General features: G+C 37.6%; 1 protein-coding gene across 1 annotated transcript in view; it reads left to right on the top strand.

Moving 5' to 3' along the window:
• The window catches only part of LOC110158939 (receptor-type tyrosine-protein phosphatase S-like), a 78,499-nt gene that overhangs the window by 4,202 nt on the left and 53,396 nt on the right, over nucleotides 1–20,901 (top strand). The window contains exons 2-3 of the mRNA XM_055151717.1: nucleotides 15,977–16,181; nucleotides 20,684–20,829. Coding sequence (XP_055007692.1) covers nucleotides 16,046–16,181; nucleotides 20,684–20,829 — 282 coding nt within the window. The 5' untranslated portion in view covers nucleotides 15,977–16,045. The remainder of the gene's footprint in view (nucleotides 1–15,976; nucleotides 16,182–20,683; nucleotides 20,830–20,901) is intronic.

Here is a 20,901-nt window from a genome sequence, read left to right as displayed (position 1 = left end):
CATTTTACATATATACAGTTTTTCTAATACTTAAAACATGATTTCTTATATTTGTAGTTGTCAGTAATAAATTATGTGTATATTAGAAGAGTTTTGCTAGGTAACAGATTTTGCCAGGTAACAATTTCCAACAAGGACATCAAAATTTCAACTTACAAACTGGTCAAAGTGAGTAGTCTAACATGTTTAATGGTGGCATGTAGTCCTCTGTTAGAATGTTGTGCTTTGTGCAGGTGGCTGACACAATCCATGTTTGTTTTTGGCCTTTCATGATTACTCTGTCTCCACTTGGGCTGAAGGATGCCATCACCAGCGCACTGTTTGTGTGAGTGAGTTGAGAATAATGGACAGTCATTGGGGGAAAGCATGCGTGTGCGAGCCTGTTCCCCTTGACAAGCATTTTGTCTCTCCCTTTACTGTGACACTTGGCGATTTTTGGCAATGACACTAAGGACAAATGCAGTTTTTCTAGCCCATTACGTCGACTTTCAATTCTATTCACAACTTTACTGCCCCTCAAGGAGAGATCCATCCGCCGTTGCAAATCCCATCTCCATCCTCACATCATGGGCAGGCCCGGTGACAGGCTCCGGCTTGTCCCTGGCTGTGTGGCACGGAAATGCAATTTGCTGAAGTTTTTGGAGAAGTATTTGTCGTCAGTGATATTGTTGACAGCATTTAAAAAGCTTGTTACCTTTTTGCTTTTTTAAAATGAATTCTTTGCCTTGCAGTTCCCAGCCTTGATGGTGAAAGTATTTTGTTTGATGCAGCATTAGATCATTACAAGAAGCTAAGCAAAGTTGATGACAGTTGATACAGTTTTTTATTTATTTTTTTATGTCTACTGTAGTATTATTAGGCCTGTCATGATAACACATTTTGAAGCATGATATATTGCTACAGAGAAATATTGAGATGAATGATAATATAGAAACAAATTTATTTCTGTCACAATAACAATAAAGCAGGACCATCACAGTGAACCTTTTTTAACAGTATCATAAAAAAAGATGAACTCCAACAAATAAATAACAGAATGAACAAATAATTACACAAAAAGTACTTGTTCAACCCACTACAGCTCAAATATTATTACAACAAAAATAACTAAAATCTCACCACTTTTGTAAAGAAAATGTATACATGAGAAATATTGAGCCTGAAAATATATAGTGTAGTTATTGATGCTGAATGAAGCATGAGTTTCCCTCTGAACTCAAGAAAAAATGAACATTTAAAAACGAATGCAGTACATTTGATTGTGACATACGTGTAACTGTGATACTCTTAGACAATACAATGCTATGATATAAGCGCCTCTTCCTCCACTAATGTATACATGCTGATATTTGCCCTTCTCTTAAACGGGAATGTATAGGCTGTACACAGAGGCAGTGTTCATGGTTATGTTGCGTGGTGATCTCAGAGCTGCAGGCCCATGTTGTGTGGAGATAATGAGCTCTCAGCGGACACATACCTGAGTCATGTGACCAGGCCTGACAGGTGATACCATGGCAGCACAATGCACAGGAGTCTGCTGTCTGATCGGCAAACACAACACCATTCTCAAGGAAATTAATTAGCACCTCCCACTGAGACCTGGGTCGTTCACATAAAGAAGAATCAACAAGGAGGATGTGTATAATAATACTACTGGAATACAAAGTTATGGATGGTTTATTTATTTGGAATTATGATGGGTATATAACTTGAAAAAACTATGAACTTGTTTTTTATGTTAAAAACTGTACCTCTATCAAATCTAATTCTGACTGAAAATGTTTGTGCCCTGATCTTTTAGTCTAGAGGTAAATTTCAAAATTGTGCTATTTCTGATAAAAGATGCACTTTCATAGATCTCATGCAAACAACAATATTAAACGTAATTTGAAAGTTGTTCAAGCTGTTGAGACAATGTTCAGATTGCTTCGAATATGTTAATGGGTGTTTGCCTTAATGTTGCCAGGTCCGCACCTGTCACTGCTCCCTTGTGTACGTGTACAGTGGGAAAAGGTGTAAGGTGTTTTTCTGCCTCTTTGTTTCCTTTGCAGTATTTTTAAAACACCTTTATTTACAGTGTTTGACAACAACATGAGCTTTTGGCAGGCTGTTCTTTTTTCTGCAACATCTTCAGTTTAGAATCATAAAAGTGTGATATTCTACAAGCTTTTGGATAAATCAAAAGGAACACAGTTTCTTAAAACAAAAGTAATTATGTTGCATTAATTGTAATACTCCTGTTTTAAAACATCTTTGTTAGACAACTCTAAATAGGTATTTCTGATATTTTGTCAGTACATAGTTTTCACTGAACTCTCAATCTTTTATTAAAGAAAACATATTATGCTTTCTTGGGGGTATTTAATATTAAACTATTTTGTTCATTGTAAATTGCATTATTGATCTAAATCTGGATAATAATAGAAAATGGTTAATTAACTGTAGATGGATTGACCCTGACACCCACCATCTGACATTTCACTGTACCATGCAACTGATTTTTTATTGTTGGAAAAAAAAAAAAAAAATCACACATGTATGATTACACCTAAAGACTGACTTTTTTTTTTTAAAGGTCCACAAGTAAGTACAGAGAGGTGAGTTTGGGGGTTTGGATATAGAGTAGGTGAAAAGCAACATTTCTGAGCACTCAAACCGCAAACCTCGAATGAAGGACAAAGTAGGATTACTCAAACACACATGAATCAATCAAAATACAACTTGAAGTAAGATTATGGGGAGAGAACACTGTTATAACATGATTAAAAACTCATAAGTTATTTTTTCTGTAATATAGCCCCTTTAAGATTAGATCTTTTGTCATATCATAGTCAATAGCCATTGTACAATATTAATTTTGTTTCTCAATCGAAAAAACCTTTATCCCTGATGATAACTATTTTCAAGTCTGAGTTCCAGTATGTGCACTGTTCCTACAAGAAGATTTCTAACAAACATACTTCTTTAACAAGGTTCTTTTAGTCTTCATCTTGTGCTTCGGTTTTCACTTAAAAGCAGTGATTTGCAGAAGGCAGGGGGTAAAAATGGCATATCTCATTAATGAAGTTGAGATTGAAATTTGAAGATGGCGTGGTATGATGGCAATGCTGACGTCTGGCGAGATGAAGGTGTGCAGCGTTGTCAGGGAGCTGTGGTCCTGCCGCACAAGAAGCCGACTAATTGGCTGCTACATGACAGTGCAAGACTTTTGTGTGCTTACAATATACATGTGTGTTTCCTTCTTATTATTAAAGACCTGGAATCAGCTCTTTCATTCAGACAGGCACACCCAGACCTAGAAACAAGTGCAGAAGTATGGATGGTGTCTAGTGATTTGAGCTGGGCGCTAATATGTCAAATTAACTATAGGCTTTACATGCAACTGAATAACTATGCAGCTATCAGTATGTACATACAGTCCTCCATGATCTCCCGCTAGGATAAGAGTCAAACGCGGCCTGTGATATGCTAATAGGACAGTGAGTTGACAAGGACTCAGGAATCAGGCGGAGTAATGAGGCAGAGACACAAAGATGTGCCGCCTGTGAAGACGCGAGAACAGAGAGGCCATGTCGCAGGAGGGAATTAGCCAGCGCCTGTAAGGTGTTTCAAAAAGATGTTTGTGTTGTTGTGGACAAGAAGAGCTCTTGTTTTCTCATGATGCCTGGTGGGAAACCTCACCTGTCTGATCCAAACACACCTGAGCTGAGTGTTGTGGTTGACTGATGGTGAAAACCATTCCAGTAAGATCTACCAAAATATGTAATGTTAGGCCTGTCATGATAATTACTATATTGACTTCAGTATATGTTAGATTGAACGATCATTTTTGGGGGTCATTATTTAATGTGAGTACTTTTTCTTTGCACAACTGAGAAATTTCTGGTTCTTTTGTGGCCATATGGTAAGATCTGAGCTGTAGAAGGTTGAATTAATAAATTGTATGACTCATTACAGATGCAAACTCAGTAGTAAAGTGTTTCATTCTGCTGCTTATTTATTGCAGCTCATGTTTTTTAACCATATTGTAGATTTAGAAGAGCCTTCATGGTATAAATCTGCTCTTGGGTTATTGTGTCATAAACACAAAACAGTAGCGTAAATTATTTTCAATATTGTCGTTTATCGTCTATCTTTACTTACTTCAAAATTTGCCTGTAATGCTATTTTTTAGCTTCAATGCAAACTTTACTGTCATAATTATAACAAGTTACATTTTGTAAATTAGCTTGCCAGGTACAAGGAATTACAAAGCAATGTTTAGTTTGTGCCAGCCCCAAGCCTAGAAAATTGGTTTAGTGGCGGAATAAAAAGGAAAAAAGAATTACAAATTTAGATTTTCTTCTCAGAGATGACATTGTAATTCACCATACAATATGCAAAGTCTTAGCACCATTAAATCAGGCAATATGGGATGAGAGCACGACATAATTCTTACACACTGATCCCTTTTACGTCAATCAAGCATCTAGCTTTATAGTGGTGTCGCAAAATGAAGTGAAGCTATTACTGAAGCTTACAAACTCATCACTTCCGCAGATATACTCAACTTTAGCCTATAAACACTTTTCGACGCCAGTCTCCTCCCATCCGTCGATAATCTGCATCATATGTACTTTTAAGGCATTACTAATACATTTCCTTCTCAGAGGCAGCTTGTCCATCTGTTGAGAATGCTGCAGCTTCAGTCAGCCTGACCTTGGAGATGTGTGGGTGGATGGGTTTTGTAGCATTGTTGAGCTCTGGAGAAGAAAAAATAACAAAATGGAGGTCAAAAGTAGAGTTAGGAGGTTATTCTGGACTGAGTGGTTAACTTTAAGGGTCAGTGGTGTTTTAAGGCTTATTCAGGTCAGGTATAAAAATAGAAAGATTGTTTACAAGACCATTTACTGGCTACTGTTAAACTGAACATCTCGTATTGTCTTACTTACAGATTAAAAAAATCATAGCATATTTGAGACATGAAAATATTATGATGTGTGTTTTGATGAGTGGTATTAGAATTTTGCTCAAAAGTTACCCAAGTACTAGGACTAAAAAGCTGCACTGCTGGTTTCCAACAAATTTAAAATGTGTCCTTAAACAAAAGGCCTCTTTGCAGAATATTCTACCTCCAGTAATACTGACTGTTCTCTTACCTAACTATGAACTAAATATAAGTCTTTGATGTGAAATGATTAGGCTGACCTATGAGAACAGCAATTTTTAGAGTTTCACCTTTTGATAATGCAATGCAAAATCCATTATTATCCTAAAATTATAACGAGTCTGCAATATCATGAGTGACTAAAATGTTGCAAACTATTATTAGTATATGAGCTTAATGAACACGTCCGCCAGTCAAGTATGTTTTATTTGTCAGGTTTCTTGATTTGCATTGTTCTTGAATAACTCTCCTCCTGTAGGCCTGTAAGGAGCAATTGACTCTGCATACAGTACTTAGATCAATACATATTATATTACAAGATTCTTGTCAATGCACAGCTATCTCACAAGGTCTGACAAGGCACTCTTCTGTTTGAAGCAGTACCAAGCTAGGATAAGCTTATTTGACTGTTGAAGCAAAAGTAGAGTTTAGATGAACAAGAGAAAATCATGACTGGTTGTTGAACGCCCTGCCCCCACTTCTGTTGCCCCCACCTCCATTGGCTGAAGAAAGGTGAAGGTTTTGGTGCAAGCTTTACTGAGAGAGTTTTGTTATTCATTTGATATTATTAAGAGTGTTTTATTTTTCAATTAGTAGGTTTTAGATCATTAGTGAATCATATAATGTTGTAAAATAATTATTATAGCATTTAGTGGCATCTTTATGATTTATATTAATATGATTTATCAGATTTTGCTTTTGTAACCTTGTATATGCAACAATGGACTGTGATATTACTGTGCACAGGAAGTTTGCAACATGCAAATTAGGTATGTTGGGGAATATTTTATGCAATATTTGATGCAATGCTGAGACTAGATAAATGTTTTGATGCAATGTTAAGAATAAGTAAAAGTCTAATTTGATGTTAAAATTAGGTGAATGTTTGATGTAGTTTTTTAGACTAGGTGAATTTTAGTGTAATGTCAAGGCTATCTGAGAGGTGATTAGATACAGGCCATATAATTTCAGCCTGGGATTTCAACACTGGTGCAGGTCATCTTTTTTTCCAGACATATGGCATCTAAAAAAACAACAATATTAATTCATAATAATCATTACAGATTATGGTATATTATCAATACCCATTCTACCAGTGGATAAAATACGTACGTTGCTTTATTAGTATCAGTCCTCTCTGTAAAGTTTATGTTTTTGGAGTGAACATAATCCAACCTTGACAACATACGGCATTTCTTATCAAAAAATAGTTGTTGGTGAGTTAATGTAACATGACATACTGTATTGTAGTACAATAATGAAATTCATTGATAATGAACTCTAGCTATATTTACTTCTCGACAAATAATAGAGCTGGTTGACAGTTGAGGTGTGAGATTACCTCCCTGCTGTTTGCATGACTCATTTGGCTCCCAGCACCTTTTCAAACTTCGCTGCTATCTTTATCTGCGTCTCCGTATTCTCATGAGCAAAATAGTGCAGAGTGTGGTCATGAATGTTGCTGTTGTCAGTGTTTCTCGCCCCTTTGCACTGTGGGGCATCTACTCAGCCCTGACTTTGGCACCCTGCTTTAAAGCCAAGTCTTACACAAGAACCCAAGTCTCCCAGCTCATTGAAATTCAGGGCAAAGCGTCGCCAAGATTTGAGTGACAGGTGTGTTTTCTTGTTAGGAGAAAAGCTACAGATTTTGATTTTGATTTGATTTCCACAGCTAAAAATGTATCCAGGGCGGTACGGCTCATGCCTGCAGTAAGCCGTGCTTCATCCTGTGCTTCTGATCCTGAATGTGTGTGTGTGAGTGTGTGTGTATGTGTGAGTGTGTCTGTGGGCTGAAGGGAAGCGAGGAAGTAAGTGCCAATCTCCCCCATGATGCTTTGCCATCTGCCATGTTTTTATGCGTTCTGTTCTTTTGGATGTGTGCGTAATGTTGCCCTGTGGGTGTACATTGTGTTTGTTAAGTGTCATTTGCCTACAGCGTTTGGGGTCATCTGAAATCGGAGCTGGCCCCTCCCATGAGGTGACTAATGCCAGAGCAAACTTTCACCTACTGCAAACTGGCACCAAAAGTTGTCCAACTCAAGGCAGATTGTAGAAACTGTTGAAGACTTTCAGCACCATGGACAGCACCACTCCTTTTCCTAGCAAAAGGATGTTTGAAACTTTTATATAATTATGACCATTATCTGCCCATGTCTTGATTTAATAATACTCATTTAAAACTGTGTGACGTTCATAATGTATGCATTATTCTAGCCTTGCATTTGGCATATTGATTTCATGATCCATTTGGTTAGTTATTATTTATATTATTGTAATTACAATAATGGATTTGAAGTCTGTAGTCTGTTGTCTATTGCAATTGATCCATTTGTTTTAATACGTAGTTCTATTAGTAGTAGCAATATAGAGTCTAGCCTTTTGTATTAGTGTGGCTGAACTGGCAGTGGCAGCCTGCACTCTCTTAAAATTAAATGTCTTGATTTCTAAAATATTGTCCAGATGACTTTGAAACCGTTACTATCCTAGACCACACCTGGATGAATGAGTGAATGCATACACTTACTGCAATTTTATTTACTTTTACTTATGCATGGCTGAGGATAAAACACATTAGTAATTATTGGACTCACATGAATATAAAAATAAACCTGGTCCAAACAATTATGCAATGAACTGTAAGTAATTGTTACATTTTCACACTTTGCATTGGCCAAAAAACTAGTGAATCTCCCAGTTGGCACATCCCAACAGGAAGCCTATCTTTCCAGTAGGGTTCTTATGTGGTTGCCGTGGAGACGTATGCCCTGCGAGACCACCTCAGCCCACTGGTGACCATAAAGCATCGCAGGTAACGACAGAGGAGTGGGTGGGTGTCTGCTGGGCGGGGACAAGGTGAGGAAAACAAAATATGTCACCCACAGCAGTCTTATTACATCAGCCTGATAGAGCACAATAACCACCTGAGCTGCTGCTGCCATTACCGCGCCCAGCCAATAAAGTGAGCTTGTAGGCCCATCAATCAGTGTGTCAGGATGACCATCTGTGCTGTTTCAGGGAACAGGTAATAAGAGACCCCCACTGTCTGCGGTGGGCTGCATATCAGACCCGCAAGTATGATATGACTGGGTGATGTAGAGGCAGTAGAATAGGTAAGGTGATGTTTTGAGAGAGTGGTATGCATGATAAAATGATAATGAATGATAATACAAAGTAATATTGAACACACCAGAGTTTTGCTGTAAAGCTAACAACTGCTAGCATGCTAATGTGCATTTCCTGATTATTGGATATTCTAATTTGATGCAAACATCACGCAGCTGGCTTATTTTGACCTTATTTATTTATTTATTTATTTGAGACAGGGACAGCGCACAATTTTTGCATTTTACCTTAACAGGAGAGATGCATTGTACATCAGGTTGTAGCATTAGTGCTAATTTCCACCTGTTGTCCCTGGACAGATTCATTGATTGATTGTATTTAACTGACCTTGACTATCAACTGTTCTGGAGACCTGTGTAGCATGTTTTGGGCTTAAGAACTGCTCTTACAATATATCTGTACTAGGGATGGGCATGATTAATCAATTAATCGATAATTGATCATTAAGAATTTCATCGATTACGTTAATTTTAATCGACAAACCGAATGTAGGTTGCTGTGCGTAGCGTGACCAAACAGGGGTCCGTACATGTAGCTCTGCACTCAGAAGGAGCGAGACACAAACAGTAGGTCAGCCTGCAGCGTGCCGAAGCACAAATGTGTATTTAACGATGATTTGTACAAGAAATTCCACGCTTTCTGTGGCGTTCGGGACAAGTGTGAGTCCTTGTGCACAGTGTACAAAGCAGCACATATGTTTCGGTGTCCAGTGGGAAAAAGCTTTACCAGGTGAGAGTCGCGCAATGTCGATGACGAGTCCCAACCTCCCACCCCCCATACAGTGTCCTGGTTTTGACAAACGCAAATATGGTCACACTAACCTGTATTCCACTGAATCATGTCTTTTAATCCGACAGAAATTGACCGTATCAGCGACACAAGAGTACTGTATTTTTATCTTCGCTGAGTTTATGCAAATTTGCGATGCGGTTTTAAGTTTCGTTTCTGTGAGAGTTGCACAAAAATGAATTAAACACGTTATAATGTCAAACGGATTGATGTGGCTCTAGAGTCGTTACGGTTTATATGTCGTAAAGTTGAATTTATTTATGCAGAAGAGTAGTGCAGATAGTAATAATAATGATGTTCATTTTAATATATAAAAACGTTAATGATTAATCGATAATCGATCGTTAATTCTTCCGACGATCGATTAAGAAAATTTCATCGAATGCCCATCCCTAATCTGTACTGAAGCAAATTCTGCAATACATGGGAAAAATCAGATAGAGGGTCTTTCAAAATGACTTAAATAACAGAGGCTTGTGTTATAAGGTGATATTTTAAAGTTTTTAAAGTCCATTGTTGTTACCTGAACCTCAGTTACAACATTTACGGGTGTTTCAGTGCATGTCTGATGGATTTTTAAAGAAATTAGATTAGACAGATTACACTTTGCAGGAGAGTCCAGCAAAATAGTGAGACTTTATTTTTTGTCAATATTGTCCACCTGTATGTATACAAACATTGTGTGACCATTTAACAAACATTAAATGGTCACCAGTCTAGGCTTTATTCCAGTTCACAGCCATGAAAAACAGAGATGCTTACACTTGTAAAAATTACCAATGCAAAAACCATATCAAAACAATAAGCAGAACCCAGCACAGCAGGAGGTAGATGAAAATAACAGGTTAAAAGATGTAACTGTCGATCTTAACCATTCTCCTTTTTTGCCTCATAATACAATGCTATTTCAAGTTGCTGCCAGACATCGAGAGTAGCACAACTGATTACTCATTGGCAGTTTGTGGTAACAACAATTGAGAGCAGTGGTCATGACACTCATACTCAATTTGCTAGTACCGTAAATACTATTATATTACTTCCTTTTACTTCACCTTCAGTATTGTCAGTACTTAAAGGTCCTATATTAGGCAAAACGGACTCTTGTGAGCTTTAAGTTATAATGTTGTTACCTCCTCACAAACATACCTGGAGTTGTGGTTTGTTTTATTCACACATGTTCAAGTAACCCTTTATTATTAATCTGTCTATGTTTCCACATTGTGATGTCATACAATGGTAGTTTTCAAGTTTACAGCTACCTTTTATATTTTTCAGTAAAGACTGACGATTCCATGTCTGAAATGATTCAAATGATTCTACTGAAGATGTATAGAGTTTAAAAACACAGATGAGTGCTTCCTGTATTACCACATGACATCTGTCTGAGAGAAGAACTCAGCCTGAATATGCAGGGTTTGTATGTTAAACATGTGTGAATGAAACAAAACACAGCTCATACACCTGGTACTATATGCTCCTAATACTATGCCTATGTACACTGATGTAATTCATAATGTGATTTTAAGCTAATCAAGAAAATGTTTAAAATAATATACAGAAGCCTTAAAAATAATATAAATACAGTTACAAGTGTGCTAAAATGTATATTATATTTTATTTTTCTGTAATATTGCTGTCATTACATTCAGGGGAATTGTAATCATATCATCAGTAATCAACTACTACGCCTGGGATCATTTGTTTTAGTGATTGGTAATGGCAATCACTAAAATAAAATCCACGACTTGGGGGATTTTGTTTCTTCTCATTGCATTAAACTCCTGCGTGAGAGAAACAACACTGAATCACTCTCATGATTCTTTCTCTCTATTTTCAAGTAAAGGTTACCACATGTTATATACCTGTAATTTGTAAATTGTTAAGACATTTATTTGTTAAGTAGCTGAAGTAGTTAAAATAGTAGTCAAGTAGATAAAGTGAAGCTAAGGAAATGTTTCATTGCTTTATTTTGAGAAATTAGATCTAACGTTTTTTTATATCGTGAACTTGCACTCTGTAATCTTGTGTCCACAAAGCCAGTGTCATTTTCTTTTTGTTTGAGAGCTTAGAGAGAACTTAGGATAACAGAAAGCCTGTATTATTTTGTTGAGTAATAAGCTCTTCCTCCAACCCTAACTCCTGCATGAAAGCCAACACTAAAACACTCTCGTGATTTTTTTCTCCTTATTTACAGGGTTGCAACATTTCCCATGTCCAGGGATACAACAATAACAGGTCAGAAAATAGTCAAATATGGGCCCTTTAAGTCCATATATACTTGAATAATGATGGTGATTCATTATTCATCCTAATTTAGAATGAACACAAGGATCTCTGTTTTGTGGGAGTCTTTTTGTTTAATGTACATACAAAAGATCCATTTTACTTAACTAATTAGGGCTACCAAAAATAATTGTGTCTCAATTCTGTATTTAAATCAAAAGGTAAAATGGTAATAGGTGTGCTCTGCTATACCTTCTGTCAATACTGCCCATTAATACTCAGTTCTAAACATACCCATCTTGCTACATTTAAGCTGTAATTACTTCATTAAGCCTCTGCGGTGCCGTTGCCAAGTCCACTATACGGAAGCCTGCCTCTTCTCACACAGGAAATGATGGCTTTCACCGGAGTTAACCGCGATTAGCTATGCATGCCCAGACTCGCCTTGGTGCACCATTGCGTCGTCCGCGTATCTGTTTTGGCTCGCTCCCTCGAAACTCACAGCTGTAGGATGCTCTAAGCCCTTTTGTTTGAACTGTGTCAATGGACCAACAACAGCTGGAGCAGCCGGTGGCGGGCAGCTGGGGAGAGGAAGAGGATTTGGAGCTACAAGCAGGGGTTAGAGTGTGCCGAAAAGACAAGAAGATGAATGATAGGGAGCCACAGAGGAAGTAGTGCTGAGGGAGGGGAGGTTAACAAGGGGAGGAGAGGAGGGAGGGAGCGCCCAGTGAATATGGACATCCGAGTAGGAGCGAGAGGGTAAGAATCAGAAATAGACAAACAAAATCACATTTAAATTAAAATACTAATTAATATTGATGGGATATTTTTTACAGTTTAGGACTGTTTTTGTTGTTACACTATTTGTTCAAAAAACAATTAAATAATCCTCTAATTAATTACTTTTAAATGCAAAATGGGGGCCAAACCAGTAAGCCTTAAAATGTGTAATCTGTAATCTACTTTGAATATTTTCCATTAGAGTAGTTTTGATCTTCTTTAGTTAATTTAAAAAAAAATCTTTTTTTATCAGAACTGTATTGAAAACCATTGTTTTTGTAGAAAGAAACTCATGGTAGCCTTACTTTTGAGTATTCAGTATATTTGCCCATGTAACTGGATTTCATATTCTCTTCCCATTTAAGGATTAGGTCACAGAGCCAGACATGACAGGGCTTTGTCAGCAGGTGAAAGACAAGAGGGAGGGCCGAGAATGAAAGATCGGGTTAGACTGAGGTCATATATAAAATTGCCCCAGCAAATCCACACACAAGAAGAGGAGACAGACAGCACTGTACCTCGAACATTTTAGTGGCAATGTGGCTCCACGCATAGCAGCGGCCATAGTTAGATTAGCACGGGCAAATTGAGTTTCCATAAGAGGAGAATTTACTTAACATGCTGCCAATGGTGCTTGAATGAACCCTGATCTGATTTGCCTTATCACGTTGTTCAATTGAAAAGGGGAATGCTGAAAGCTTTTCTCTCCAATGTCTATTACACTAGATAAGGCGAGAAAAAGGCCCAGGATCAGATAGACATGACTTTTTTTACATGGGCTATTTTTAGACGAGGCAGACGGTAATGTGTTAGAGCAGGTCATTAGCTCAATAAGTGGTTGCGGGACTCGTTGAATATGTAAGTCACCAGAAATGCCTCTTTCATTTACTAACCACCAATAATAAGGTTATATACATAATCAGTCCTGCTTTGTCGACATATCTGTGTGGTTCTGCATATCTATGTCCCCATTTCATTGTGCTTTGTCACCTGTGAAAGCGTATTATACTGGCCCCAGGTATTCTCATATTTTTCCTCTCAGTATTTTTTTCATCTGCGTTTTAATAATGGTCTCTGAATACCTCATTGCCATATGTTTGACAAAAGCATTTTTATTCATCATTATATTTATCAGATGCCTTAAAAATCCTTGAATGCTTCATATCAAACACATTTTTCCTCTCCTGACTTGCATACAGCAAAGAACTCATTGTACAGACAAACCTGTACACATGAACACACACCTATCTAAAAATAGGTTCAAAGAAATCAAAATTTTGACAGCAACAGTTTTTTTTAAATCATTCAATGCAATTCATGTATTTTTATCAAATAAATTATCAATTAATGCCATTGTGAAGTGCATACTGAATCAGACTCACAATTTATGTGTTATTTCAGTATAAAAAAAATACACAGAAGCGAAACACTGTGGACTCAGGTCCAGACTATCAGTAGCATAAAAAAAACCTAAAAATAAATAAATAGTTTAAAATATTGTATGTCAAGTGCAGTCTTTAAAACAACCACCTCCTGTCCCCATTGTTTCACTGGATTCTTATGTTCATTTTTCATGTTCATATATATGTATTACTAATTATGGTTACTAGATTATTATTATACTAGAGTGTAACATAGAGATCAATCAATGTTTTTTTTTTCATGGATGATGCCATTTTTTTTAGAATCCAGGGAAACCAATGACTGATGAACAATGAGTTCTGCTGATATATGGAGCAGAGTATTTTCTTCAAATTATGCCATTTAGGCCCCCCAAGCAATCTCTTTGTATTAAAGTGTTAAAATAAATCTTTGTATATATCTTTTGGGCAGCAGATTGACCAGACTAAATATTGGAGTGTGCTGGAACATAGACTCAAGTGGACATTGTAAGTGTGACGTCACCCATAGCATTCAGCTGAGCTTGAAGCTAGTGGGTCTAGGAGCGAATTTGGAGCCAGGTCGATATTAGAAATAAAAATGTATTTACATATGAAATAGCTAAATAAATAATAAATCATTTAGAGTGGGTTAATATGAACATTTTAAGACTAAAGTGACGAGGCTCAGTGCAGCAGTTACAGAGAGAGCACGGGGTGACAATTTTCCAATGTAAAATCAATTGGAAACAGAGCAGAAGGAGTTGGAAACGCCTCCATGAACACTTCCTATTTAGAACGCAGTGGCTAGTGGGTTAGCTATGTCCATTTCTATACAGTCTATGTGCTAGAGATTTATGGCTGATATACACTAAAAAGTCTAAATATCTCTAGTGATTACAGCTTATCCTAGTTGAGATTAGGATATTTACAGCTATTATTTATCTGTGCTGTCACATTTCTGCATTATGTGAAAATTTTATTGCATTTTCATGTCACCATTTTCTTGTGCTCCGTTACCTTTTGAATACATGTCCCTTTTGGTGCCTGGTGGTGCAGTGATTTGTAAAGATGATGTTATTGTATGTGATGTATGACAGGTTAACAAAGGCAGCTTTCTCATTTGGCCTCTCCACCTGTGTTCTGACACACTACACGGAGAAGGGAGGGTGGAGGGGGGTGATGTGGGATGCCGCACTGTGGAGTTATCGACAAGCAGACGGGGGCGCCGCTACAATGGCTATCCAAATCCGTTTAAATCACAGACACAACTGCGAATAATAAAGCTGTTTCTTGTAAATCAGCTTTTATTGAATCTGAGTTTAAACTGACCCCTCAATCCTTTTTGTGTAAGTGTTTTCAATTACTCCAAGTTGAGCTGCTTTTCTGCATTAACACTTTTATGTGCCACCAGAACAGTAAAACGCTCACTGCTAAGAAGGAATTAGGCCAGAATGAAATTAATTTATTATTAGGACCTCTTGTGGGATGAAAAAAAAAAAAACTCTTTAAAATGTATTATTGCATCTTATTTCACGGCTTAGTGGCAGCACAGCCTGGTTACTGCAGAGGAAGTACACACAAATGATTCTTGTCATTCCTCCGTCTTGGTTTGGAGGCAGCAGCTCTATTGTTCTTGCATTAGTTCATTTGGAGCTGCGTTGCTGAGCTGTTAATCCGAACTCACAAGTGCTCTGAAAAAAAAATTAATCCTGCATTAACATAAATTTGTCATAAAATTTCATCATAGTTATGTGTTGTGAACAATATGTAAATGAAGGGTGTGCATTGGATATCTGAGCAATGCAAAATCTCTTTGGGTGTAGTCTACATGGTTTGCTGTGAGTTTCATCCTTTAACTCAAAGCATATACTGTGTAAAGAAGTGGACTAAGGGAGCATGATGTCACCCATAGCGTTCAGCTTCAGTCAAATGAAGCTCATGATGCTACAGGAGAGAATTTGGAGCAGATTTCCATATGAGGAATAGGAACAGAGTGAGTTAATAAGAACATTTTAAGACCAAAATGACAAGGCTCACAGCAGCAATGACAGAGAGAGGAGCAACAATTTTTCAAAGTCAAAGTCAATTGGAAACAGAGTCAATTATCAGTTTCCCTTGGAGTACTCAAAATATTAAAAGGTCAAACTTCAATTTTTATACAAATAAAAAACTCAAATAAAAAAAATACCGGACACCATAAATAAAAACACCCTTTAAGCCTTTTATACTGCATAGTGCAAAACAAAAGTCCCTCTTTCTTGTTCTTATAAAATTCAAGATAATTCTAAATATATTCAGTTTTGTTCTATTTATATGATTTTGTTCAGCATGACTATATAGAAAATTTTGTTTTGTTACTTGAGTGGAAGAATGTGAGAAGAAATGATTGTCTGTCTGCCCTGCAAGCTAATGTTAGGCCCACAGATACTAGGCACCAATCACATGCATAAAACAATGTATTATGAATTTTCATGTGTATGTCTTTTGGCACATGCCTGACTTTACTGACCTTTCTCTCCCTGTGTGTTCACAGAGTGCCTACCTCCACTGACTGAAGCCCTACCCGATTCTCCACAGTCGCCATCCTTCCCTTTGAGGAACCATGCGTCTGACCGGGACGGGCGGTGCTCTGGTCCAATCCTGGAGCTCTGTTTGCCTTAGCCCCGCCGCCCTGACTCTGCTGCTGCCTTTGATGGTCCTGCTAACATATCCACAGTGCTCTGAATCGGCAGCCCTGGGTACGTCAGCTTTCTCTGTCCATACATTGATTTTATTGGCTTTAAATACAATTCCTGCCTGCAGCTATGGCCTCATTGTTAATGTGTGTTGATAGTCTGGGAGGTCCCATCAGCATGCTCCTCATCATCTTCTTGATTACAACATTTCCGCACATTTACTGCCTCAGTGCTCCACCATATTTTTATTTGATCAAACAGACAGAGGCTGAAAAGGCAACATCACTACCCTGAATAGAGGCAGTAATGTATGTGTACTGTCAATATTCACAGCAGCACATTGGTATTTGACAGATGATTTTATTCATTACACAGTAACAGAAAGACAGGATGGGTTTATTTCTGTATATGTCTTGTCTTTATATTTATAGCCTAATTAATCCAGTGGATGTATCACCATATAGGTTCAGGCTGTGCATTGCAGTTTAATAGACTTCTCTTTTTCCAACCCAAACTGAAACACTTACACACTTACTTTCAACTTCCAACTTTATTATTGTCCCAGTGGGAGATTGTTCTGCAGCAGTGTCATACAGTAGACATACAATACTATTCAGTAATACTCTAAACCACAGCTTCAGCTAGGCTCAACAATGCAGACATACATTCCTTTAACAGGAGAACAGGAGATGTAACCGTATTTCACCAGTTCTTATTAGATTCCTATTGCAGTTCTTCTGTATTTAGTTTGGAGTAATTTGCATGCTCAGTCGGCAGAATATGTATAATATATAAAAAGAAATAGGATATAATTATATTAATAATAATGATCAAATATTATACATATTTTATTGTTGCATATTACTCATTATGAAAAATTAATTAATGGCCTAGCCTAGCTCATTCATTTCTAATTGACACAACTTGTGTATTACATGTTCTTGGACAGAGAACAGAGGCAAAATTGACAGCCAAGACAAACTGGAAGAGATGCATTATTAAGGTACCCTTTAGGTCTTTCACAGTCTAATACCAGCAGAGGAGGTTTGTGCCATTATCTTACTAAAATTGTCAAGTAGATGAACAAAAAAATTACAACATTTAGGATTTTTGCATTTAGATATACTGGAAGCGTATATGAAGTCTTGCGCATTGTGAATAAAACCATATGAAATCTTTATATAAAATTGTGAGGAATTCATTCACCTCTGACACAGCTGCAGAAGACAGAGTGTTCTTCCTGAACCGTTACGCTGTATTCACCGCTGGCTCTGGTTCTGTTTGAGCGCAGCAGGAGTCACTAAGTCACTGGGATGATTACAGCGTACTAAGGTGTTTAATTAAAAAGAACCGCGCACTACATCACTACTTAGACCTGCCTGCTCTGTTCAGACAACCCAGGCTTTTAACGCACACAGATCCTCATTACTCCTTTTATTTCTATTTTAGTTTTTCTGTAGCCTTTAGATCATAACATGTCATCGCTGAGTGCAAATCCATCCGAGCCGCTGTCTTATGGGGGCTTTTCCTTGGCTCTCTTGAAGCGGCTTAAGTGGTAACACCGCCAGTGGGGCTTGGTTCTGTGCTTGGATTGGTGTTAGAGGGTATTTAAGAGAATGCAGACAACATTTTGGACCCCGACTGAAGCCACTGAAATCCGCGTAAAAGTCTCAAGTAACAACGTGAAATTTGTTTTTAATCCCATCGCCAGAAGTAGTAGACACTTCCTCTTTCGCTGCCATGTCTTTTTTTTCATTCACATTTTCATATTGTTGGCAGGGATCGAGGAGCAATTTGTTCAATGCTCTTTCTGGCTTTCTGTGTGCTTAATAGGCAGGAAATATCCTTCTCTGAGCGCTAAAATGGTGGGCATAAAATTGCTCCAAGTGAATACTATACTGTAGAAACTGTGGCTGGCCGCTCTTTGCTATTGAGGATCATAGCAAAAGAAAACCACTTTAGGGCAATATACACCCGCTGCAATTTTGAGCTGGTGTTACTCTATTTGCTCTCAAGACAGTGTGGTAAAAGTGCAAAAGGGAGTGAGGGGTGATGGAAAGAGGCTATTGGCTAGTTTTGATACAGGGGTTCTGAAACAGTAATATGTGTATCGCATCTGGAACTGTTGGTTATATCTTGAAGTATGTTTATTTCGCTATACTGTATCTGTATTATGTTGCCTGTGTCTCAAATTATTAGTTTTAGTTTTAAATATTATTTAATATTATTTTACATATTTGTTTCTATTTTAATCTTGGATAAGGTAAGCTGAGACAAGAATTATCATGTTTTTGAAATGTCAAAGTAATAAGGAATTTGATGTGAGGTGAATTTTCCTGTTATAGTGTATTGACCAGCAATTCAAAATAAATTTTTCTAAATTACTGTATAATGTGGATAGTATTGCAGTCCTTTTTGTTGATAAATTGGAATAATGAGAGCCCTTTCATTTTAGCAGTACATTTTTACACTATTTTACTTTTCTAGTGGGGGGTCTGCCACATGCGGACTTGCTTCGGTGTTATGGTACAACATAAAGCAATGAATAAATAAATAAATAAATAGTAAATATAAACTATGATAAAATAAAAAAAACTGCATACATTAAAAGCAGGTACATTAACTAGACTTTGTATACAGTCTGGGGAGAACAGCAGTGCAAATAGATTGTCTCTATGATGGCATGTTGAATGCCCTACTGTGGAATTTTCTAGGAGAAGGTAACACCACCAGGCACAGTTATAGGTCAGATCTGTGGAGAGGTGACCCCCACAGACAGTAAAAATTTATGTTTTTCAATGTATTTTTGAAGCAAAATATGAAATTAGATATATGCAATATATTTAGTGATACTTGAACATTCCAGAAAAAGCACCAACATTTCCATGGAGAAAACCCACCAGATAAGTTACATAATGTCATTTTCAATGTATGGAAAATTAACCTCAGTAATTATTATTTAGTTGAAATCTGTAAATAAATAGAATTAAAATATATATTTTTTACTTCTTTGACCAACTGAACACTGCTAAATGTCCAAGAGTTTCTCTTGGGTAGCTTTAGTGTACCTACATGGTCTATAAAATGATGGCATACTGTCAGTGCATTGCGGTAGGACTGCAAATGATTTGTGTTGCCAGTATCAAGAGATGGAAGGACAGATGCCTCAGGATGTGCTTGTTAGGACTTGATAGCTAGCTGGTATTCTCCAGTTTCCTGAGTGAATCGACACAGTGGGACCTCACCCACCCAGACGCTGCAGGAGTGGGAGGAGGGATGCAGGTTGCCATGGTAAGGGTCATCCTGACTTCACCCTGATGGATTCTGCAGTTAAGCCCAGCACCATGGCAACAGGACACAGAGACGTAGCAAAGGGGTTGGTGCTTTAAGTTGTTGACTGATCTGACTCAGTCGCTGTGAAAAATATAGCTTTGGCACTGCAAGGAAAATGATTGTTTTGGCTCAGGTGCTGAAGGCCACCTCAAACATGACATTAGGGAGAGGTAGATTACTGTTGGCTCATGGAGTGTGTGTGTGTGTGCGTGCATGTGTGTGTGCGCGTGTGTGTCGTTAGAGTGGGGATGTATTCAAGTGAAAGAAGTAGTTTTATTAATGTTTATTTCTACTAGGTTTTAAGTATTCAGAAACTTTTAATTTTGATGTCATAGATCAGTAGCTTACTGCTATAATGCAATATGCCTCGGTTCTCTAATTCTAAAACAACACAATTTCTAAAAAGTATACATTTCTTTTCCAAAATATGCATGAAATGAGCACATGGCACTTGATGAATGTAATGCACAGTAATATGAAATATAAAAGCATTCCCATTCAGAATCAGAATTAGAATCAGAATTAGAATCAGAATTTGAATTTATTTGACATTTCAGAATAAAAAAATACACAGAAATTAAATGACTGTAGCCTACTCAGGTCCAAGTTATCAGCAGCATAAATAAAACTGTGCAAATATTTTAAAATACTGTTGTAAAGTGTACTCCTTAAAGTATTGGATCTGATTGCAATGCTTTAAATTAACATTTAAAAATATTGGATAATGCACCAGAAGTTTCCACTAAACCCAAATAACTGAGTAGTGTTATTTTCAACCCATCGTTGCTGTGTGCAAAAAAACCCTTTTAGGTGTAATACCGCAGGCTGAAAATGACACCTCCCGATAAGAATACATTTAAACCAATTATGTGCTGTGAATGAGCAGCCAACACTTTCCCCACCTGTGAAACACTCATATGCTGTGACAGGCCTATAGCAGCGTGCATTTACAAGTCACCAGGCTGCCCAAGAGGTTATCACAGCCAACACGCAGATATGGAGAGAGAGAGAGGAGGAGATGTTCTTCAGAAGCACAAGCCCATCTTTTATTTATGACCACAGGAAGTCCTTCACAATGTCCTCTAGATGATACCCAGGAAGCGCAACACACAGTCATCAGATCACAAGTCATACTGGATTGGGCCAGGGACACGGGCGTGGTCCCTTTGTGTCATAAAAAAAGAGAACTGTCATGTCAATTGTAGTTTGATTTTGTGTTTTTGTTGTTGCAGCTCCTCCAAAGTTCACCAAGATTCCCACAGATCAGATCGGAGTGTCGGGAGGGGTGGCATCATTTGTGTGCCAGGCCAACGGGAATCCCAGACCGGTCGTCTACTGGAACAAGAAGGGCAAGAAGGTCAACTCCCAGCGTATCGAGGTGGTTGTCACAGTGCACGGTTCAATGGCTGGACAAAACAACACAATACAATCTATAAATGTTTTTCTCTTG

Source organism: Boleophthalmus pectinirostris, unplaced genomic scaffold, assembly GCF_026225935.1.
Source record: "Boleophthalmus pectinirostris isolate CB_2022bp ecotype Guang Dong unplaced genomic scaffold, ASM2622593v1 HiC_scaffold_16, whole genome shotgun sequence".
NCBI classification, from domain to species: Eukaryota; Metazoa; Chordata; class Actinopteri; order Gobiiformes; family Gobiidae; genus Boleophthalmus; species Boleophthalmus pectinirostris.
The sequence above is the reverse complement of the archived record's forward strand: the minus strand, read 5'-3'. Positions and strand labels throughout refer to the sequence as shown.